Genomic DNA, 24505 nt, shown 5'->3' on the forward strand with positions numbered 1-24505 from the left:
CACAATCCTCTTCCATGTCCTGTTGCTACTGTACCTTCTATGTTTCTATATTTCTACACCCGAGCATCTCTGAAACTGGTCAAGTGATGTCAGGCGGTTTAAGCAAACATACTTCATACTTTTTTTCATTCAAATCTTTGTAACGTTTATTAAAAACATACAGTAAAACTGTTTTTTTTTTATTCCAGAATATTGGGAAGAAAATGTCCTGCCAACAGTTTATAACCAACCTGGATAGTCTGAACGAGGGAAACGATTTCCCAAAGGATTTGTTAAAGGTAATTTTAAAAATATACTTATTTTATGTACCGAAATGTTGGGGAATTCAACACACTTTGTCATTCCTGTAATGAGTTTGCTGTATTACACGTTTCGCTCTGTTTTCGCAGCCCCTCTTCATCATCCTCAGAAATCTGTAAATGAGTGAGCGTTACACTTTGAAGACCATGGTGCTTTTCTTTATTGTCACAACCTTACAAGTGCACAATGCTGCCCAAGGAATAGGAGCAAATGTAACTAGCATATATACCACATACCCCTCACAGCTCTGAAAGCATGCAAAACCTCAAGCCGTTTAGTCCTCCACCTGTGTGCCAAACTGTGATACACTGGGCAGGGTTTTCAAAAGGTCGTAAATGATAACTCCACTGTTAATCAATAAATCGCTATGTAGCATTGATTTTGGCGTTATCAAAACGGTTGTTATGCCTGTTTCGTTATTAAATAATCATGCTAATACGATTTCAGAAATTTAAAGTATATAACTCACCTTGAAACAGTATTTAAGTTCTTTGGTGTTAAAAAAATAAATAAACACACTACAGTGTGGATTTGCTGGGAGAGGCAGCAGTTGCAGCAAATCTAATTTCAGAGCTTGAGTGCGAGCCTGCGATTGACAGACCCCGGCTGCGACGCCCACGACACAGAGAGAGGATGTACAGGACCAGGGTTCACTTCTTAGATTTACCAGATGACGATCTAAACACTCGATTGCGTCTGTGTAGGGAATTTTGTCGACCAATGTCAGACTCTGCGGGAGGACCTTGAATTGCCTATGAAAAGGGGTCGTACCTCTGCATTTGAAGGTGTTGGCTCAGCAGCATTGTGCTTTGATGTCTCTGGGTCATTTCAGAAGGCCTCGGGTGACTTCATAAAGAGGGTTAACGATTATATCAGTATCCCACTTAATCAGGAGCAGCTTATATATTAAAAAGTGAGGTTTATGACATTGCTGGATTTCCCAGAGTAATGGTAGCCATCGATTGCACACACGTTGCACTCAAATCACTGCAGGACCATGCATATACATATGTTAACAGGAAGGGGTTCCATTCAGTAAACATGCAGGCATCCTATAACATCTGGAACGTATGTGTAAATTTCCCTGGCTCCTGTCATGACTCTTACATTTTGTCATAATTTTAAAAGCTTAATAAATATATAATAAAGTGTTATATACATGGCGTTCATATATAATATATAATAACTAACAACTACAAACACAAATAACACTTCAAACCTATTTATTTGTAGCCTGCAATCGTACCTACTAAAATACATACACAAGTAAATTCCAACCAAGCCTACGTAGCCTTCACTTCATGAGCTGACAAGTCGACCACACCCACTGCCCCACAGACAAAAAATGGAAATATATTTTATTTTTATTTTTTTTCTTTTTAATGAAAAAAGATTGTAAAATGCACATTAAAAGAGTTGTATATAATAACTGTGGCAAAATATCCCCCCGAATGAGGGTAAATGACTAGTGGGATTTAATTATAATTTATATTTATTTATTTTTTAATCTGTGCTGTTCGATTTATACCCACACGCCAGGTAATCGTAAACCAGCATTTTATATGTGAAGTGTTATATAAATGTACATTCTGCATGAAGTATATAAATGCACAATTTTACATGAAGTTTACAAATTATACACAATTAATATTCCCATTATTTTTTATTTCCATTTGACTGGTGCTCATTATTTCCATAACAGCGAATTCTGCTTCAATTCATTTTTCTTGATCTCGTTAACATGCATTTTGAGTAACGAGTTCTCCTTATCTAGTCAATAAGACAGGAAGTGATGTACGTGACCTGTGTCAATTAAGCTTTTTAACAGGAAATGCGTTCATTAACAACCTCATCAACTCAATTTCAAAGCATTAACTGATTCATTTTATTAACAACTTCCGTTTGAAAATCACTTGCTACTGAAGCTGTCCTTACTATACCACGAGATCCATACAGTAACACTGATGTTTGAAAATCACTGGCTACTAAAGCTATCGTTACTATACCATGAGTTCGATACAATAACACTGATGTTTGAAAATCCTGCCCATTGTGTGATGGTCCATTGGGGGCTAAGGGTAAGAATAAAGGGTAGATGAGTGCAATCACCAAACAAGCACAGTGACCTTTCAGAATTAGAACCCTCAGCAACATGAAGAAGCAGATCACTGTGACCTCTATTCACTGTATGCTCATGGATAAATCCAAGTCAGACAGGCAGACAGAGAGACAGATCTACTCAATAACTCACTAAAGAATATCCTTTTTAGGTTTCATCTTAAGAACGCTATTTAGAAATGCTGATATTCACAAAACACCCACTGTTTTAAGATGTTTCTCCGGGTCTGAAGAATGCAGGTCTGCACATCCAGCTCACCTGTGGAAAGGGCTGTGCTCCATGCTGCCTTCACAGGACTGCCTTGTGAAGAATGCAGGTCTGCACATCCAGCTCACCTGTGGAAAGGGCCTGGTCCATGCTGCCTTCACAGGACTGCCTTGTGAAAAGAAATAGATAAACGTAAAGTACCTTCAAATGGGATATATACACCTACAAACTGATTGTAACATACAGACAATTGGAGACAGACAGACAGACAAATAAGGTCCCTGCATATCCCTAGGTTATGATACACCCAACAGCTTGTCCTAAGCGAGTTGCATTACAATTGAACAAGTGCTATACTTTAAAATGACACAGAAAGACAGCTTAAAACAGTCCTTAAGTTCTACGAGCTCTTGATGATGATGAAAGGGGAAGAGAAAAAAAAACAGTCGAGTTCCAGCTTCCTCCAAAAAAACTCCGCTCCCATGTCCTTCTGCTCCTGTGCATCGATTTGCTGTCTGAAATCTCATCAGATCTAATTCTATAAATGTATTCGTAGCTGAGCGCGGTGCTCAGGAGATGCGACAGGACGTGATGTGCTGCCAGCCCGGCTTGTTTGCTAATTGCAGACATCATTTTACTTCCTGACTGCTCTGATTTACTTTGCATTCTGTGGACTGCACATAAAGTCTTACAGCCGCGCAGTGACTGCTAAACTTTAACAAGATTTAACTCCCACTAACCTTAATTTTTTTGTGAATGTGCTGTCTGAAAAAAGTGTACAGCCTGACTGGCAAAATATATTCAAAGAAAAAAAGACAAAACAGACAGCACAGACGTAAATTGTATGTATGACAATGAACTTAAAAAAACAGCAGAGATAAAAATTGCATGTATTACAGTGAACTTAGAAAAACAAATGCTTTATAAGATGAAAGCAATAATAGCACAAGGACTGTTTTATGAGCCAGTGGTACTAATACTGGTGTTCTAGCAGAACTATGGTATCAGATCAGTACCTGACACAATGCTACCATATAACAACCACTGTGCAATATGTGTTACAAATCCACCCTCATGCCTAATGTTTTAATCCTAGAAAGACTTGAGCGCAATATGCAGTGTAAAAAATGGTTATTACATTAATTTCCCTATCCATTTGCCTATGTACAAACACATGTAGTAATACTGACGTATTTGATGAGTGACTGTGTGCTACTCATATCTGACCCAGTCCATGTGTTTCTATAGTGGACCCAGCTGCATGAGCGCGGTCTGGATTCCAGCATGTTAGGTCATTGCTGAGGCAGTAGGTGCTGAATTCATAATATAGTAACCAGCTTAATTTGTCTCAACTCACTATAGCAGCCCCTAGTGGCCAGGTACAGGGTGAGCTCAAACAGACACCTGCAGGGCTGGTCTTTGTCCTCCAGGGGGTGGTAGCTAGCCAGCATCCACTGCTTAGCTTGTGGGTGTAAAGAGGTGTTTGACTGAATGGTGGCACCCACTTACCTTCAGTTCTCCTGAGCTGTTGTGGGGAGTTCCTGCAGTGAGGAAAAAAATAGGGGGTAAAATAATTGGAGGCTCAAAATTAAGAAAGGCATCAAGTTTCACAAAAGATTCTTTTTTTATCCGAAGTGCTTACGTCTCTGTTTGTCTTGGACATATAGAGAATAAACTCAAATAACAGGTTAGATTTATGGAATTATCTTGTTAGTTTCAACCACTGTAAGCAAAACTTCAAAACTTTGCATGTCAGTCATCCTTCCAATCTGGCCTTTCCTGTTTTGTTTTTTTTTTGTTTATATTGTGGCATTCTCCCCTTCATCTTTAATTTGTGTCTGTACTGTGACATTAATGCCATGTGATACAAGCAATCTGGTCCCTGGACATTTCATCTCATTGATATCCGTTACCAGTAAACACTATAAAAAACTCAAAGGACCTTTAGACCTGAATTAAGCATGGAGGGTTTATTGCTTATTAATAAACAGGGTTTAGCCATGTGACATTGAAATCCTTTTAAAATGGAAATGCTACACAAATTAGATTAGTTTAATATTTGTAGGAAGCAAATGCCAGTAAAAGGTTATTAAAGCGCTAATGATGATTGCTGATCAGTCAACACACTGACTGTCACATGCATATTAATGCATCTGGATTCCTGTGAGCCTTTTTAATACAGGGGGAGAACACACTGACTGTCACATGCATATTAATGCATCTGGATTCCTGTGAGCCTTTTTAATACAGGGGGAGAACACACTGACTGTCACATGCATATTAATGCATCTGGATTCCTGTGAGCCTTTTTAATACAGGGGGAGAACACACTGACTGTCACATGCATATTAATGCATCTGGATTCCTGTGAGCCTTTTTAATACAGGGGGAGAACACACTGACTGTCACATGCATATTAATGCATCTGGATTCCAGTGATCCTTTTTAATACAGGGGGAGAACACACTGACTGTCACATGCATATTAATGCATCTGGATTCCTGTGAGCCTTTTTAATACAGGGGGAGAACACACTGACTGTCACATGCATATTAATGCATCTGGATTCCTGTGAGCCTTTTTAATACAGGGGGAGAACACACTGACTGTCACATGCATATTAATGCATCTGGATTCCAGTGAGCCTTGTTAATACAGGGGGAGACTTCTTGTGTCACTGCTGTAAACTTCAGTAAATGATGGGAGGAATTAGTGGAGTGATTTATCATTTGGTGTGTTGGTTTTATCCCCTTTATTTATCAGCTTGATAATCCACCAGAGGACTGAATCAGTTCATTAGCACTCAGTGTAATTTGTTTCATTTGAGCACAGGAAATGTGAGTGAGATCACCAGAGTTTCCTCTTCTTAAATATCAACTGCCAGTGTGCTTTCATTTACTTAAAAACTGTACATATTTTAAAATGTGTAACTTGTACGGAGGAACAACATCCAAGTATATATAATGAGGCTGTAATTACATCATGGGTGTCTGGTAATGTGATAAACCACAAGAGCAATCATCACGCTTGTTCATCGTACACTGAAGCCCTCCTCATGTCTGATTTCCTGAGTTGAGTGTGGAAGCATGTTAGCGTTGCTCAGTGCACTGAAGCCCTCCTCATGTCTGATTTCCTGAGTTATTATTATTATTATTATTATTTATTTCTTAGCAGACGCCCTTATCCAGGGCGACTTATAATCGTAAGCAAAAACATTTCAAGCGTTACAATACAAGTAATACAATAAGAGCAAGAAATACAATAACTTTTGTTCAAGTAAAGTACAAGTTTGACAAACCACAATTCAATAATACAGCAGGTAATAGTGATAGTTACATCAGGATATGATTAAATAGTGATAGTTACATCAGGATGTGATTAAATACAAAGTACTACAGGTTAAAAACTTGGCAGATTACAGTATTATGAAGTACAGGATTAAATGCAGTAAAATAGGGGCTGATAAGAGCAAAATAAAGCACATTTACATGAAGGGTGATAGTGTCCGAGGATACAAACAGAGGAGTTCTACAGGTGCTCTTTGAAGAGGTGAGTCTTAAGGAGGCGCCGGAATGTGGTCAGGGACTGGGCAGTCCTGACATCTGTAGGAAGGTCATTCCACCACTGCGGAGCAAGGGTGGAGAAGGAGCGGGCTTTGGAGGCAGGGGAGCGTAGCGGTGGTAGAGCTAGTCTTCTAGTGCAGGCGGAGCGGAGAGGTCGAGTGGGGGTGTAGGGAGAGATGAGGGTCTGGAGGTAGCTGGGTGCAGTCTGGTCAAGGCATCTGTAGGCTAGTACAAGAGTCTTGAACTGGATGCGAGCGGTGATCGGGAGCCAGTGGAGCGAGCGGAGTAGTGGAGTAGCGTGGGCGAAGCGAGGCAGAGAGAACACCAGGCGGGCAGCAGAGTTCTGGATGAGCTGGAGCGGACGGGTGGCGGACGCAGGGAGGCCAGCCAGGAGGGAGTTGCAGTAGTCTAGGCGGGAGAGTACCAGGGCCTGGACCAGGAGCTGGGTAGCATAGTTGGTGAGGAAGGGTCGGATTCTTCGGATGTTGCTCAGGAAGAATCGGCAAGTGCGTGCCAGAGTGGAGATGTGCTGGGAATAAGAGAGGCAGGGGTCCAGGGTGACTCCAAGGTTCTTAGCTGAGGAAGAGGGAGAGAGTGTGGTAGATTCCAGAGGAACAGAGATAGAGAGATCAGAGGAGGGGGAGGAGGAGGGAAAGAAAAGGAGGTCAGATTTAGAGAGGTTGAGTTTGAGGTGATGCGAGTGCATCCAGGAGGAAATAGCAGACAGACAGGTAGAGATACGGGAGGAGATGGTGGAGTCAGAGGTGGGGAAGGAGAGGAAAATCTGAGCATCATCAGCATAGAAATGGTATGAGAAACCATAGGATGCGATGAGGGGGCCCAGGGAGCGGGTGTAGAGAGAGAACAGGAGAGGACCCAAGACTGACCCTTGGGGGACTCCAGTTAAGAGAGGGTGAGGTGTGGAGGTTGCTCCACGCCAGGTTACCTGGTAAGTGCGGTTGGAGAGGTAGGAGGAGAACCAGGCCAGAGCAGTGCCAGAGATCCCCAGGTCAGCAAGAGATGATAGTAGAATAGAGTGATCAACAGTGTCAAAGGCAGCAGAGAGGTCGAGGAGAATTAGGACAGAGGAGAGAGAGGCAGCTCGGGCACATTTAAGTGAGTTGGTGACAGACAGGAGGGCGGTTTCAGTGGAGTGAGCAGAGCGGAAGCCAGATTGGAGAGGGTCAAGCAGAGAGTGGTTGGACAGGAAAGCAGAGAGCTGGCGGTACAGTCCGCTCGAGGGTTTTGGAGAGGAAGGGTAGGAGGGAGACAGGACGGTAGCTCTGGAGGGAGGTGGGGTCGAGGGTAGGTTTTTTGAGGAGGGGAGTGATCGAGGCTTTTTTGAAGGCAGAGGGGAAGATACCAGAAAGTAGAGAGGTGTTGAGGAGGGAGAAGATGAAGGGGAGTAGAGCAGGAGCAGCAGCTTGAAAGAGGTGAGTGGGGAGGGGGTCCAAGGCACACGTGGTGGGTTTGTGACCCTGGAGTAGGGAGGAGAGGTCAGAGTCTGAGAGGGGCAAGAAGTTGGAGAAGGAGGGTGAGTTAGTAGGGGTTGCAGTGGGTGTAGGAGTTGGAGCGGGAGGGGGTGCGGGGGAGGGAGAGGTGTTAAAGAGTTTGCAGATATCTGAAATTTTAGAAGAGAAGAAGGAGGCAAAGTCATCAGGGGAGATAGAGGAGGGAGGAGGAGGGGGGGAGGGTTTAGGAGGGAGGAGAAGGTAGAGAATAGTTTACGTGGGTTGTTAGTGTAGGCTTGGATTACAGATTGGAAATAAGCACATTTAGCAGAGGAGAGAGTAGAGGAGAAGGAGGAGAGGAGAGTGCGGTAAAGGTCTAGGGCAGCAGGGAGTTTGGTTCTCTTCCATTTCTTTTCAGCAGATCGCAGTGTGATTCTTGCCGAGCGGAGCGCAGAGGAGAGCCAGGGATGGGGAGGGGAGGGGCGAGCAGGACGGGAGGTGAGGGGACAGAGGGAGTCGAGGGAGGAGGTGAGTGAGGAGAAGAGGGTGGAGGTAGCAGAGTCTACGGAGAGTTGTGAGAAGGAGTCGATAGGAGGGAGGTGAGAGAGAGCAGTGGAGGCAAGGACAGAGGGGGAGAGAGAGCGGAGGTTACGGCGAGAGGTGACAGTGGGGGTAGTAGGAGCAGGGAGAGGGGGGAGAGACAGAGAAAAAGAGATGAGTTGAGTGTGGAAGCATGTTAGCGTTGCTCAGTGCACTGAAGCCCTCCTCATGTCTGATTTCCTGAGTTGAGTGTGGAAGCATGTTAGCGTTGCTCAGTGCACTGAAGCCCTCCTCATGTCTGATTTCCTGAGTTGAGTGTGGAAGCATGTTAGCGTTGCTCAGTGCACTGAAGCCCTCCTCATGTCTGATTTCCTGAGTTGAGTGTGGAAGCATGTTAGCGTTGCTCAGTGCACTGAAGCCCTCCTCATGTCTGATTTCCTGAGTTGAGTGTGGAAGCATGTTAGCGTTGCTCAGTGCACTGAAGCCCTCCTCATGTCTGATTTCCTGAGTTGAGTGTGGAAGCATGTTAGCGTTGCTCAGTGCACTGAAGCCCTCCTCATGTCTGATTTCCTGAGTTGACTGTGGAAGCATGTTAGCGTTGCTCAGTGCACTGAAGCCCTCCTCATGTCTGATTTCCTGAGTTGACTGTGGAAGCATGTTAGCGTTGCTCAGTGCACTGAAGCAACGCACAGTGCACAGTGCAAATGAGCATGCAAATTCAATGTGGTAAACTTTTATAAAGGAGCATGCTTGTGCATATTGTGTCTGTATCTGAATACTGTTGATATTTCCTGAATTACGAATGGAGGAAATGCAGCACTCAGATTCCATTGCCTTGCTATTGCAATTACCAGCTGTGCTTGCAGGTTAATCACAAGGTTAATTATGAGGGAAATGAAACACAATAATTACAAATAGATGGGTTATATCACCTGACATTGTAACCTATATCTTCCAAAAAAGTGACAAAAAATGTGTTTGTTTTGTTTTGTTTTTGTTTTTTAAACGCAAATCTTGTGTTTTAAAAAAGTATTGCTTGCAGGGACAATACCAGTATATTAGCAGCTGAACTTGCTCCATGTTGTCTATGATGAGCTCCTGTAGCCTTACCCTAGAAAAGACTGGGAGATTGGTGATTCTCTCCCAGGTCCCAAGCACTCTAACCCCAGGAGGCTCTTAGTGCTCCACACAGCACTTGCTCCTGGCCTGTGAAGTAGCAACACTAAAGAAACATTCAAATTCATAATGTTTTCACTAGAAGTTTTTCTCAATGTCTTCTGAAATATACCACCATCTGGGCATTGTAATTCTGGATAAAACAAAAAGAGCTTGAAATGAAATGATCTTCTTTTCTTTCAGATTCTCTACAATTCAATAAAGAATGAAAAGCTAGAATGGGCAATGTAAGTACCTGTTTTACCCCCTACAGAGACATACTAAGGTTTAACAAAGTAACAATGTCGTACATACAGATCCATGTAATAATCTGTGTCATTCATGGCATTTGGTTTCCAATTCATGTTTTGTTTCTGCTTCTCATTACATCCTTGGAACTTTAGAAAGTTTGAACTTGGCGTGGTTCATTGCAATATATTATCTACAAAATACTTCTAGTAGTTCTCCAGTAGGATGTTTTAAATCATAAATGTGAGACTGAAGGTAACAAATTGAGACTAATGTGATGTTTGCTAAAACAATGTGTTTCTTTCAAAACTGCACATTTGAGACCTATAGTCAATGGCGGGACATGGTGAAGAAAAATGATACTATTTTCTTAGCTACAATGACTCTGAAGGTCATGTTATAGGCAGTATTGAGTGTCTCTGTGTTAAGACGTGTCTGCTCTGATGCTGCAGGCAGTATTGAGTGTTTGTCTCTAATACGTGTGTGCTCTGATGCTGTAGTCAGTATTGAGTGTCTCTGTGTTGTAATACGTGTGTGCTCTGATGCTGTAGGCAGTGTTGAGTGTCTGCTCTAATACGTGTGTGCTCTGATGCTGCAGGCAGTATTGAGTGTTTGTCTCTAATACGTGTGTGCTCTGATGCTGTAGGCAGTATTGAGTGTCTCTGTGTTGTTCTAATACGTGTGTGCTCTGATGCTGTAGGCAGTATTGAGTGTCTCTGTGTTCTAATACGTGTGTGCTCTGATGCTGTAGGCAGTATTGAGTGTCTCTGTGTTGTTCTAATACGTGTGTGCTCTGATGCTGTAGGCAGTATTGAGTGTCTCTGTGATGTTCTAATACGTGTGTGCTCTGATGCTGTAGGCAGTATTGAGTGTCTCTGTGTTGTTCTAATACGTGTGTGCTCTGATGTTGTAGGCAGTATTGAGTGTCTCTGTTGTTCTAATACGTGTGTGCTCTGATGCTGTAGGCAGTATTGAGTGTCTCTGTGTTGTTCTAATACGTGTGTGCTCTGATGCTGTAGGCAGTATTGAGTGTCTCTGTGTTCTAATACGTGTGTGCTCTGATGCTGTAGGCAGTATTGAGTGTTTCTGTGTTGTTCTAATACGTGTGTGCTCTGATGCTGTAGGCAGTAGTGAGTGTCTCTGTGTTGTTCTAATACGTGTGTGCTCTGATGCTGTAGGCAGTAGTGAGTGTCTCTGTGTTGTTCTAATACGTGTGTGCTCTGATGCTGTAGGCAGTATTGAGTGTCTCTGTGTTGTTCTAATATGTGTGTGCTCTGATGCTGTGGGCAGTATTGAGTGTCTGTGTTCTAATACATGTGTGCTCTGATGCTGTAGGCAGTATTGAGTCTCTGTTGTTCTAATACCTGTGTGCTCTGATGCTGCAGTCAGTATTGAGTGTCTGTGTTGTTCTAATACATGTGTGCTCTGATGCTGTAGGCAGTATTGAGTGTCTCTGTGTTCTAATACGTGTGTGCTCTGATGCTGTAGGCAGTATTGAGTGTCTATGTTGTTCTAATATGTGTGTGCTCTGATGCTGCAGACAGTATTGAGTGTCTCTGTGTTCTAATACGTGTGTGCTCTGATGCTGCAGGCAGTATTGAGTGTCTGTGTTGTTCTAATACGTGTGTGCTCTGATGCTGTGGGCAGTATTGAGTGTCTCTGTGTTCTAATACATGTGTGCTCTGATGCTGCAGGCAGTATTGAGTGTCTGTGTTGTTCTAATACATGTGTGCTCTGATGCTGCAGGCAGTATTGAGTGTCTCTGTGTTCTAATACATGTGTGCTCTGATGCTGCAGGCAGTATTGAGTGTCTGTGTTGTTCTAATACATGTGTGCTCTGATGCTGCAGGCAGTATTGAGTGTCTGTGTTGTTCTAATACATGTGTGCTCTGATGCTGTAGGCAGTATTGAGTGTCTCTGTGTTCTAATACATGTGTGCTCTGATGCTGTAGGCAGTATTGAGTGTCTCTGTGTTCTAATATGTGTGCGCTCGCTCTGTTTCCTGTGGAAGGGATGATGAGGAGCTGGGGAAGTCCCTGTCCGAGCTGGTCGATGACAAATCTGACAGCGGAGTGAAGAAGGTGACGAGGATCGTGTACAGCAGCAACCCCTTCCTCCACATTCCACTGGCATCCAATGCAGCTACCTACAAGCACGGGGTCCTGACGCGCAAGAGCCACGCAGACATGGACGGCAAACGAAGTACGTACTGTGGTGTGGGAACGAAATCCACTGCTTTACACTGTATGACAGGTTCACATGCATTCTGTATCACTGACTAAGTGAACACTGCATGACAGGTTCATATGCATTCTCTATCACTAAGTGAACACTGCATGACAGGTTTATATGCATTCTGTATCACTAAGTGAACACTGCATGACAGGTTCATATGCATTCTGTATCACTAAGTGAACACTGCATGACAGGTTCATATGCATTCTCTATCACTAAGTGAACACTGCATGACAGGTTCGTATGCATTCTGTATCACTAAGTGAACACTGCATGACAGGTTCATATGCATTCTCTATCACTAAGTGAACACTGCATGACAGGTTCATATGCATTCCGTATCACTAAGTGAACACTGCATGACAGGTTCATATGCATTCCGTATCACTAAGTGAACACTGCATGGCAGGTTCGTAGGCATTCTGTATCACTAAGTGAACACTGCATGACAGCTTCATAGTTCTTTATATTTTTTAAACAAAAAATCTCTCTATAAAGTTATGAAACACAAAACATCTAATCATATTTTGTGCACATTTATTTAAACAACATTTAAAGCACTAAAGCAAATATATACTTAAGAAAATGGTACATGTGAGAACAACAAGTTTGGAAAATGATCCCCTTGTTGTACAAATACAGTGTTTATCAATGTACAGCTTTAATTTGTATTTATGAAAAGGGAAAATTGAAAAGTAAATGGAAATACAGATGAGAATGAACAGCCCTGCTTTATAATTACTATACAATGAGAGGAGGCTGGTTAGATTTAAATAATTCAATAAATATACTCTTCTTTTAGTGAGAGCTAAGAACATACTCATTAGAGATTTTACACCCATTGCAACCCACTTAACATTCAGAGAACTGATCACTACCAGTGAATCCCCTCTACCCCATTGGGGGGCGCTAAAGAGCAACCAGGTGCACTGTGACCAGGCGATCACCTCCTGAAGCAGCAGGAACACAAACTCCCTGAGTCCCCTCAGTAAAATCATAGCAAAGTGTAATAAGCATAGGTAAGCACTGTAACTCTCAGAGAGGTATGGTAAAGTATATTTAAAAACAAAATAAATGTGTCAGACCGTGGAAAACTATGGTAAAAGTAAAGCACAAAATTATCGTACAAATTTACCGTGGTCCCCAGCCCAAATCAGCAACTTAGCACAACCAGGATTCGTACCAGCCAGCTCCTGATTGTATGACTCCCCCCACCTCCCCCACGCACGCACACACGCACGCACGCACGCACACACAGTAGTGCCGGGGACCCTATGAATGCTGCTTTTACTTTACCCCTGATTTTCTCTCCAGTTTAGAATGTCCAATTACACTCCTGTAACGCAGCAGTTCCCCACAACAACTCAGGAGAACTGGAGGTGGATGGGCCTCCTTCAAGCCAATTGCCTCGTTCCACCCTGGAGATGCAGAGTGGATGTTGGGGAGGTGACCAGCAGGGTCTGGTGTAGAGCTAGGAGGAGAAACAATCCAAGTGTGTAATTGAACTCAGACAGAGAGACAGCTTGTACTCATCCTCATGCAGAAGGCTAATTACATACTGTAGAATTTCATGAATATACAACAACATGACAGTTGATTTCCAAGAGCTGTCCTTATGAGAAAAGCAATTGCCACTGCGTTATAATTCACCGCACTGGTAATACATGTTTACTAATTTACAGTACCCAAAGGTGCACAACATATTTGAATGAAAACGATTCCACAGATTGCTTACTAAGCAAAAGCAGCCCTTCTGAGCAGTGCTAAATACAATGCTAATTAATGGATTTACAGCGGGAGAAAAAGGGGTCTGCAAAGACGTGAGGGTTGCAGAAATGGAGTAAGTCTCCCATCTAACCTGCTTTATTAATAGCCAATGCCAAAGATCAGATAAAAAAAAAAAAAAACTGCTACTTTATTTAAAACTGCAAAGGAACTGCAGGCCGAGCATGATCAGGTTTTTTACAACTGCTATAATACGACTGTGTTGTATTACTAAAGCTAGCTGGCTAAATAAATCAAGGGTTTGGCCCTTTTTCCAGTGCAGTGGTGGCTTTAGACATGTCCTCTTATGCCTGAATTGGACTGAATAGCAACATAACACAGGGTGGTAATAACACAGTGCTAAAACGAGTGTTTGTTAACAAGAGTTTGCATAAAAAGGTTGCCATCAAGATATCAAACCTATTGTAGCTAATTATTCTGTGAAGCTGTAAATCTGGGTTATGAAAGAAACTCATGCTGTAGTAAACATGTGTTGATATTTTAAGACATGATATCTGGCACTGCACTTGGTGAAAGGAATCTGTTTGCAAGCCATGCTTTCAGTAAGTGTTGCACTTGCTTGCGTACCGTGAACATTTTCCCACCCCTTCAATGGCCAGAAACATGCTTTGACCCCAAAGGCACTGCTGATATCATGAGAGTTAAGGTGTGTTGTGGGAGGGTAGTGGGCGGAGCTTAGGGAAGGACCAGAAATGATAGCACACTGGAGCCGGAATTGACGTTTAATCCTGGAGCCCTGTACCAACAATGGTATCTGGGCAGGATTTTATTTTAACACACAATGAAAATAAACAGTCCAGTATTGCAGAAAAAACCACCTGGAATACCAGCAATGGTAAACTCAGGTTTCAAATAAAAAGAGTAAACAAAAACATTGTGCTTACAAAAACAACAACAAAGGAAGCACTGGGTTTCTCTGTGCTATTGCAGTGGGTTTCCTCGCACTGCCTCTTGGCTCCCTTCCAAGGAATAATGACTAGTCCTGGGTTATTTCCCCACCGCAGTAATCCTCCAAGGTTTTCCAGAGTTTTAGGATTCTGTGAATTACAGCAGGTTTGTAAAAGCAAAACAACAAAGCACAGCGCGTCTCTTCCGTGTTTTCAGTTCAGGACAGGGAGACCGAGTCCCGCCCCTGCAATCGGCACGCTGCCCCACGTCAGCCAATCGACAAGCACAGCACAGTTGATTACAATGATGGGACTTGGCGGCCGCATGGTTCCACCTTGGGCCAAGATGGCCGTCTGACCCAGAACTTCCTGTCTGGTCAGAGTTCAGCCTCCTGACCCAATCACGGTCAACCCTACACAGCGCTGCTTGTGGTCAGGAGGGCGAATTACGACAGGGACTCCTTTCAGTCCCGTCACAGGAGTTCACACCAGATGCAGTGTGCATGCCGCCTCCTTGCGCGCCACTCTGCAGTCGCCGTAGACCACTGTTCGCACCGAACGAGGCAGGGGAGTGGCAAGTGAAAGTCAGTGGGTGGTCTGTTGTGATGTCACGACTGCATGTGACTTTTTGGTTGCCAAGCAACAAACAGTAAATGCCAGCGGGAAGGGAAAACTATTTTTATACAGAAGACACAAAGCTGAGCAAAAAAATAAGCGAAACATTATACATTTTTTTTTTTTTATAAAACCTAATTTTAACTCCCCACACATACACCATCATAATCCCCCCACAATTACCCAAAATATCAGGCAATTGTGTTGTTTAAAATAAAATAAAAACATGTTGCTTTTAAAAATATTTTCTTTCTTTGTGACTTTTGTCTGGTTTGCTGGGTATAGGCAAAGAGAGTGTGAGTTAAAGGCGTCATTATACATTGATATTATTGAGCACTATCATATACATGATTAAAAAATGCAACTACTGCCACCCCATCATATCAAACTTTTGGGGGGGAAACTGTAAAAGCGGCAACAATCAGTGGTACTGTGCATCTGACAACACAATACCTGGAACAATGAACAGCAAACATTAAAAGAGAATTGCGATCGCCCTGCTCTACCGGAGAAAGAAAAACAATGTAAGATCGCTGTGGGTCCATGACATCCTCAAGAAAAGAAAAAGGTACGGCGAATATCATCGGCTGATACAGGAGCTCCGGTTTGATGAAGGCAGATTTAAATATTTAATGTGTATTATACAACTCTGGAAAATCTGAATCAGAACCACAAGCTTTTCCTCCATTTTATTTATTTATTTATTTATTTATTTATTTATTTATTCCTCGCGAAGGAGCCTCCTACTTTCCCCTGATTGGCTGCTGGTAGTTTACGTCACGGCGTGGTGAAAGTTGAAAATATTTTATCTCCTGCGCGCCGCTCTGCGGTGCTGCTTGAGTGCCGCTTCCCTCTGCCACAGAAACCTTGAGCAGCCGATTCCATGTTAGAAATAGAAAATCCATGTTTGAGTTTCTTTCAAAACATTTGAAATATATGTAGCTAATGGAAGTGCTTAACAGGTGAGGTTATGGGATGTACAGAACAGGTGAGATTATGGGATGTAGCTAATGGAAGTGCAGACCAGGTGAGATTATGGGATGTAGCTAATGGAAGTGCAGAACAGGTGAGATTATGGGATGTAGCTAATGGAAGTGCAGAACAGGTGAGATTATGGGATGTAGCTAATGGAAGTGCAGAACAGGTGAGGTTATGGGATGTAGCTAATGAAAGTGCAGAACAGGTGAGATTATGGGATGTAGCTAATGGAAGTGCAGAACAGGTGAGGTTATGGGATGTAGCTAATGGAAGTGCAGAACAGGTGAGGTTATGGGATGTAGCTAATGGAAGTGCAGAACAGGTGAGGTTATGGGATGTAGCTAATGGAAGTGTATAACCGGTGAGATCATGGGATTGTTTTGTTAGTCACATTCACTTATAGTCATGCTGTACAGGGCGCTGTTTTCTGTTTTAAGTGAATTCCAAGGGGGTCATAATCTCTGAACACCAGTACGGGTAAAAAAAGTCAATTCTTCAGTAATTCCTTTATTCTGTTTAATACAGGGAGGAGGTAAGATTAAAAGGCGCTGTAATCTGGCCTAAACGAATGCAACAAACTCTTTCAGCATCGTTAATGTGCAGAGAGAAAATAAGCAACCCCAAGGCTGACGTCTGCTACATGAATATCCAGCACATTTGAGGGTGGCGACCATGCCAAACCCCATAGTAGAAGAATTTGACACACAACTCATAACAACAATTTGAGTTGAAGATTCATACTCGAAACGTTCATCAAAGAATTGTATACGTTTCTTTCAGTATTCCAACATGTTACAGGAGAATAAAGACAGAGAACATTTAGTGCAACATTTGGCTAAACCTAAAATGTGTACAAGCTAAATCTAGCTGCCTGGGTCAGTTTTAAACTGAATGATTAAAAGATACACATTTTCTTTCTGTTAATTTTCTATTGAATTTGTTTTTGTCCTTGCACTTCAAAATCGATGTTTGTAGCCTTGGATTTATTAGTTTATCACATGGAGATGCCATTGTGACGTAGCGAAGCATGGTTAAGGGTTTATCTTGAGTTCCATTGTTACCAAGGAACACAGCAATACCATTATCACTAGTATACAACCTCAAAGTCATTTATTTAGTTACCTTTGTTTGTCTGAAATAATCATTGTAGTCCATGTGAAGCTTTTCAGCAGCAGTTCTAACTCATGGCTGGCCTCTATGGAAAACAATTGGAGAACGGTGTCCGGTTGTTGCAAATGATTCATTTATTCATGTCATCAACATTAACTGAGGACATCTATTGCTCTGAGAGGTGTTTTTTTGAGCGACGCATTCTGTTTCCCCATCTTTAATACCATTGAATACCTTCCATTGTGTTTTTTCAGCTCCCCGAGGCAGGAGAGGTTGGAAGAAATTCTACGCTGTTTTGAAAGGGACGATACTGTATCTGCAAAAGGTAATACTGCAAACAACCGGAGCAATGGGGTCTGCAGAAAGGGTTTTACTGCCGGTTTCAATGTGATCAATGACAGCCAGAGAACACACATCTGACACTGAAGTTTAGCACTGCTTTGACTGTATTATGTTGGCATTTGTACGGCCCATAGAACAATAGATAGGTTGATGGGATTACAAGAGAATAATTCCATCAAGTGGTTCTGTGACATGATAAACCACAAGATGGAACTATTCTCCTTCAGCTCTGCAGCCCATATTTCAATACATGGATTAAAATATCGAAAATATATGACTCATCCCGACACAGCTTGCTAAGAACCAGACTCACAGCTAAACACAGCTCTGCAAACATTGCATCTCCACGATTCAAATGAGAAACACAGGTGCTGTGAGTAGAGGTTGAACATTGAATATTAGGTTTGTTGTGGTTATAAGCTAAATGTAGTTTAATAATTAGTGTTTTTTATGGACACGCCAAGATAGATGGTTGGATGTATATTCTAATGTATTAAGGAATTAAACAATGTGTATTCATTACATTATATAAATCCTTTGTGATGTATCCTCTGAAAATCACATTAGATTTATATGCTATAGCACACTAGAAGGTTATTAATTGCCCCTTGATTTAGTTCCGGCCTGAGGTTGATAAATAAGCAAGCTTGCAAATGTGACTCTTCAGTTTGTTTAAACAATAATGATTTATTAGTAGAACACGACAAAATAACAATAATAGGAGTAATTGGAGTAATTGGTCAAGGCAAGTTCTGTGAAGCACAGGTGTCAAGGCTTACTGCTTACACTGGCTTTGTTTAGAATACCTTGATTAAGAAGCTTTTTGTTGGAGTGTTTCTGAATTTGTAGTCTTAAAGTAATTACGTCAATTACTTATCTTTCTGTATTGTTAAAATTAGGCAATATGACCTATAGTTCAATAACACTATCCATATATAGTATATTATATTATCAACAAAATCAGTTACAAATCAGAAAAATTTGTTTTGCATTTTACATTACTTTGAGGCGAATGGGCTAAGAATATACTGTAACATCAATAAGAAAATTGTCCAGGAATGGCTTGCACTGTGATGTTGGTAAAAGTCGAAGGAAAGGAAAGAGAGTTCCCTGGAGAGACTGTGATCAGATAATCAGACTGTCAGTCAGGCTAACAGTTTGGAAACAGGAGGAAATCAGACATGAGAGAAAATTACATTAAAATGGAAAGTAGAACCTTTCTAATCCGGCATCACTTGGGACCAGAACATTGTGCTGGATTATACAGAGTGCTGCTTTCAGAGGTACTGCCAAATCTAATACTGTACCTAAACAAAGAGAGGCACAGTATACAGAACATGACAAACTATATGAACACATATGGAGAAATACCCAGTAATTCAAGGATTGTATTCATTTTAATCTGACTTTCTCCATTCCGTAAACAAGGATTTGCAGGACAGGAAACATACAGTCTTATATCGATTTTAGGCAGACAAGATTTAGAAATCATGTCAGATTCAGAGAAGACAGGCTCCGGGTTGCAGTGGTATCACAGCATTCATTTCAATAGGGATTTCGTCTGAACATTATGCAGTATTCTACAGAATTCCACTGTTGAGGAGCTGGATGAGACAGGTTGTATAAACATACATTAACAGCCATGATGTTTCACTTTGGTTTGTGCAGTGTAAGGTTATTTAAACAATATTTAGTCAGTCATTTCCAAACACTAGTAAATGTTATGCCCATGTAGTCTCACACACATTCATGTTGCCATGCATCATACAAAATTACTCTTTAAGCCCTTAATTTAAAACACATACTTGCTGTTGTCCGTACTGCAGCGTTATATATTTAAGCGACATTTTAAATCACACATCGTGAGTCATAAATCCACTGGGCAATAGATTTCTCAACATTTACTCGGGAGCGTTCGCTTGGAGAAAGAGAATTTCTCTTGTGAGGACCAAAGTGTATGCAGATCAAGCTTCCTCCTGCAGCACTGCTCCACAGTACGTCTCTCATCTCAATCTGAGCACCCGTGTAGTGTTAGAAAGTGGTACATTGCCACAATATGGTACGCGGACCAAAACTTGACCCATGTAATGTCAGAAAGTGGTATGCTGTCAGATTTTGGTATAAGTGCAATCAATTGCGATCTGATGGGTGTTTACCTATTGTCAAACAGAGGTACATTTACCATTAATTATACATTATTTTTTTGAAAACTTAAACTGGAAACAGACAATCAATTTCTCTAAAAAGAAAAAAAAATCACGGCGAACAAGACAAAATAAGAAGTCCCCCACAAAGTTGCAGAAGTAAAAAAATATACAATGTATTGCATATGATAAATATGTGCATACTATTTTCTTAATGGTGGAAAAATATAATGAATTCAAATAAAGATGTAAAAGACTGAAAACAGCATAATGTACCAGATTTGAATGGGCGCTTCCCTGCTTTCTTAGTGGAAGGTGTTTAGGCATACGCTGCGTACTGAAAATAACACGACACCGACATTGTAACAGATACACTGAGAGGCTTTGAAGAAAACATCTCTTTCTCCTGGTGAACGTTTCCGGGTAAAAGTAGAAAAAATTCATAAATATATTTGTGAGATAGTGTACGGACCGCATGGGATACAGCAGAGGTACAGAACTGTGTTTCTTGTTACACTTCACGGGGTTCTATAACACTTTCAATTAAAACAGACCCCACTGTCTTTAAATGTGATCCTCTGGGTCACCCCAAATTGAGAAATGGTCAGTGATACGTACGCTATAACAAACTTTTTCTGCAATCGGATTTCTAATGGATTTTCACTTTTTTGCTTTCAGTTCTGTTTAATCTGTAGTATTACAATTTACAGGCACTATTGCATTTAGAATTTAGGTCGATAAAATCTTTTGCCTGGTTTTGAATAGGGGATTATTTCATTGATACAAAGATATTTTATGAAGAGGATTGTAAATGTGGTCTGGGGTAAAATACACAACAATGCTCACACCCTAGCACACATTTGAAGTATATTTACTGTATATTTTACCAAGAAGACGTGTTCAATTTCGTTTGTTTTGTTTGTTTGATAGGATGAATACAAGCCTGACAAAGACCTTTCGGAAGTAGATCTGAAAAATGCCATTCGCATACACCATGCCTTAGCTACAAAAGCCACAGATTACAGCAAGCGGCCAAATGTACTGAAACTCAAGACAGCTGACTGGAGAGTGTTTCTCTTTCAAGCACCGTGAGTATCATTATTATTATTATTATTATTATTATTATTAGTAGTAGTCCTATTTAAGGCCTAGTAGGCCGGACTACACCGACTGCCCGGTGTCAGCCGGTGCACCGGACGCCCAAAGGCGGCCGGAGAAGAAATTCAATTTAGCACCCCTAAAATAGGGGTGCCAACAAGAACTAGGCCTTAACTAAAAAACAGAAAGACCAGAAAAAAGGACTGTAAATTAAATGTTTAGAACAAAAGGAGAGGTGGTACAGAGCACGCCCCCTAGAGCCCACTGGTCGACAAATGATGGCATGTCGCCAGTGGACTCCGAGTGGGCGTGCTCTAACTTAACCCGAGATCGGGCGAGGGCCCTGAACATGGCCCCACAGTCAAAGAGACCCTCCCCGATCATCTTACGCTTCCTGGTCTTGTAAATGGCAAGTTTACTAAGAGCCAGGAGCAGATTCACGAGGAGGTAGTAGTAGTAGTATTCATTTCATTCATTTTTTAGTTATGTATTTTTGTTATAAGTTAGCATATCCCCAGCTATTTAGAATATAGAGGAGGCTTCCCTGCATGTCGTATATACATATGTACTGTATGTATGCAGATCACATTCTAGTTTTCCATATTGAATGAAGAGGACTGATTTCAAACTACTTGTGTTTCTCAGTGAAGCACTCAGCTACAGTAGGAGTTGCTTTTGCTGTCCGTTAGATATTTATTCCAATGCTGGGCTGGGTTTTTTATACTGTAAAAAAAATGCTGATTTCACGGCCGGAAAAAAGGTATTTCAAGATACTTCACGATTAAAAATAATATTTGACATCCCCTTGACAGTTGATCCTTTTCTCTAGCGTTCCTAAATACGTAAAGGCTTATACCAGTAAAAGGCTTAAAACAGTAAATACCACATTAATGTACAGAAAATATTTCACCGAAACCACTGTAAACCAGTTCACTTGCTTTGAAAGTTTACTGCAATAGTCCTTTGATTATATTTGAACACATTTAATCCAGAAAAGTCCAACATTGTCTTACATGCATCTGCAGTGGAAATATATATTGGGGTACTTTCTTTACTGCTAATAAAATATTAGGAGGAGTAGTGATTTTTTTCAAATCTGGCTCAGGTAACAGGTGAGTTTAGTGGTCTCAGCTTGGCCTGCAGCAGACCCAACAGTACAAAACCACCCCTGTTAAACAACTTGCAGTCAAATTGGAAGAGGCCGGTGACTGGAAGGCAGGAGGTGTTCAGGTCAGGATTGAGTTTGCATCACAGCTGTGAGGAGAAGCTCTCATGCAGTCTGCTGGTATGGTGCTTGACTGAGCCAGTGCCATTGTCCCTCACCTTTCATAAGAACTAAAAGCAAGAACTGAAACAAGCTTTGAACCAAAGGCTGTGTCGATCTGTCCCCTTCTGCCCTTTGCAGATGGGTTTTCATGTGATCCTGGTGCAGTTGATGGTTATGAGCTTGTCCTTCTGTCGCCCCCTGCAGGAGTGAGGAAGAGATGCTGTCCTGGATACTGCGGATCAATCTGGTCGCTGCGCTCTTCTCAGCCCCAGCTTTTCCAGCTGCCATTGGCTCCAAGAAAAAATTCTGTCGACCGCTCCTACCTTCATCCACAACGAAACTTTCTCAGGTAACTCCTACCTTCATCCACAACGAAACTTTCTCAGGTAACTCCTACCTTCATACACAACTAAACTTTCTCAGGTAACACCTACCTTCATACACAACTAAACTTTCTCAGGTAACTCCTACCTTCATCCACAACGAAACTTTCTCAGGTAACTCCTACTTTCATCCACAACTAAACTTTCACAGGTAACTCCTACCTTCATACACAACTAAACTTTCACAGGTAACTCCTACCTTCATACACAACTAAACTTTCTCAGGTAACTCCTGCCTTCATCCACAACTAAACTTTCACAGGTAACTCCTACCTTCATACACAACTAAACTTTCTCAGGTAACTCCTGCCTTCATACACTTGCAGAAATTGGGCCTGTTTACAACGAGCCAGCATGCTGTGCTTTGTCAATGTCGTTCTTATTTTTATTACACATTTATATATTTTTCTAAGAATCGTAATTTAAAGAAATTACAAGAATATAAAATAAAAATAGGTTGAAAATACATTTGCCTACAACCCTGTTTAACATTACACAGCTAAAAGTTTTTAACCTGCAAACTCTACTTTGGTACTCTCCATTCACGTCAAGCATAATTGGATATGCAAATGCTGGTTTGAATCGGAAGGTGCACATTCCGATTATATATTTTAAAAGAATGGAAAACATAATTAGCGTTTGGCATGCCATACAAGCATACCTACTGCCCTCTTAACAATCCATCTATTTTAAAATACTGAAAACGTACCTTAATAGAGACATTCCTTTGATTTGGTTTGTGCAGAGAGACATGGAGGCCATGTTGTTGCATCTCACCTCTTCCCATCTCAGACCAGGCACATGCAAAGAAGCATAGCATAGGTGCGCATACTGTTAGAGTCTACTAGGACTACTTGTGTTTCTATGATGAGTATATTATAGAAATATAATTTATTTGGTGTATTTTGATAAGTAAATGTTTATTGTGAATGTAATTAATTATGATTGGTTAACACTAGAACGACCAAGGCAGTTATTTTGACTGTTTCTGGAATTTAAATTTAAATTGCTGTGTGTGTGTTTAAGATACGGAGCTGTGCTTTCCTGACTTTTCCTAAATATATGTCCTTATTACCCTGACAAAGAAAGAATTGTGTAGCTGCAAAAATTAGCGAGATAAAATACTGTCATAGCTATTCCGACCCGGAGCTCTCAAATTGACCTTTGCATATGAAACATATTATAACAATGAAATGTTGCTGTATTATTTGAATTTATCAGTCGGGACTTGCCACCATGTATTGAAGTTTGATTATATCAGTCTGCATTCCTCAAGTGAGCGGTCTTTTTACATTTCTATTATTTCATTGAGCCTCCTGATAGCCCATCAATCAGCCTTGACAGCTCACGTCGCCCAGCTGTCTGTCTGCACTCAGGTTACTATACAAGTCACTTGTTTTTCTAAGAAATTCACTGTTACCCCAATACACATTGAAAATGGATCGCGGAAGATGCAGGACAGCAAAGCAGTGTTTGGAATTACTGCAACGTTTACCAAACAATGATTCTGATGCAGCAGCGACGGGCAGTGATGAATCTGGCTCTGAAGCAGACTGGGTTTGTGAAGATGAATCTTCCAGCAGCAGTGACAGTGAGGAGGATGCCAGTGAAGTGCCAGGACCAAGTGCGTGAAGAGGGTGCAGGAGATCCCGTGGCAGCCTCTGCAAGGATGCCAGCCACTTCACCTGCATCAGCCCCTGCTTCTGATCCAGCCGCTACTTCACCTGAGGCAGCCGCTTCTCCAGCGGTAGCGCCAGCACCACCTGGCACTCAAAAGGCTGGTAATGATGGCACTGTTTAGAGCACTATAAATCCTGGTGTTAAAGCTGCAGGTAGAAGGGGTGAACAAAATATTTTGAAGGAAAGTTCCAGGGCCCACAGCATATGCAAAACACAACATTAATGAGAGCGCATTGAGTGCTTTTCACCTATTGATTGACATGCATACGCTTCACCACGTACGACGTTGCACTGAAGCAGAAGCCCACCGACAACTACAGGATGATTCCTGGTCAATGCCCTTGGAGGAATTAGAAGCTTTCATTGCACTAGTATATGCCCTTGGAGCATTTGGTGC

The 24505-nt window shown here is 41.7% G+C and overlaps 1 protein-coding gene across 2 annotated transcripts in view; it reads left to right on the forward strand.

The window, feature by feature from the left end:
- The window catches only part of LOC117431585 (PH and SEC7 domain-containing protein 2-like), a 214679-nt gene that overhangs the window by 175160 nt on the left and 15014 nt on the right, over positions 1-24505 (forward strand). The window contains exons 8-13 of one of the 2 annotated variants that reach the window (XM_034927050.2): positions 189-278; positions 9540-9583; positions 11596-11786; positions 17449-17519; positions 20611-20768; positions 22250-22394. In XM_034927050.2, coding sequence (XP_034782941.2) covers positions 189-278; positions 9540-9583; positions 11596-11786; positions 17449-17519; positions 20611-20768; positions 22250-22394 — 699 coding nt within the window. Of the gene's footprint in view, positions 1-187; positions 279-9539; positions 9584-11595; positions 11787-17448; positions 17520-20610; positions 20769-22249; positions 22395-24505 lie in introns of both variants that reach the window. The other variant, XM_058996025.1, reaches the window with a different exon arrangement.

This window comes from Acipenser ruthenus, chromosome 22 (genome assembly GCF_902713425.1).
Source record: "Acipenser ruthenus chromosome 22, fAciRut3.2 maternal haplotype, whole genome shotgun sequence".
NCBI lineage: Eukaryota > Metazoa > Chordata > Actinopteri > Acipenseriformes > Acipenseridae > Acipenser > Acipenser ruthenus.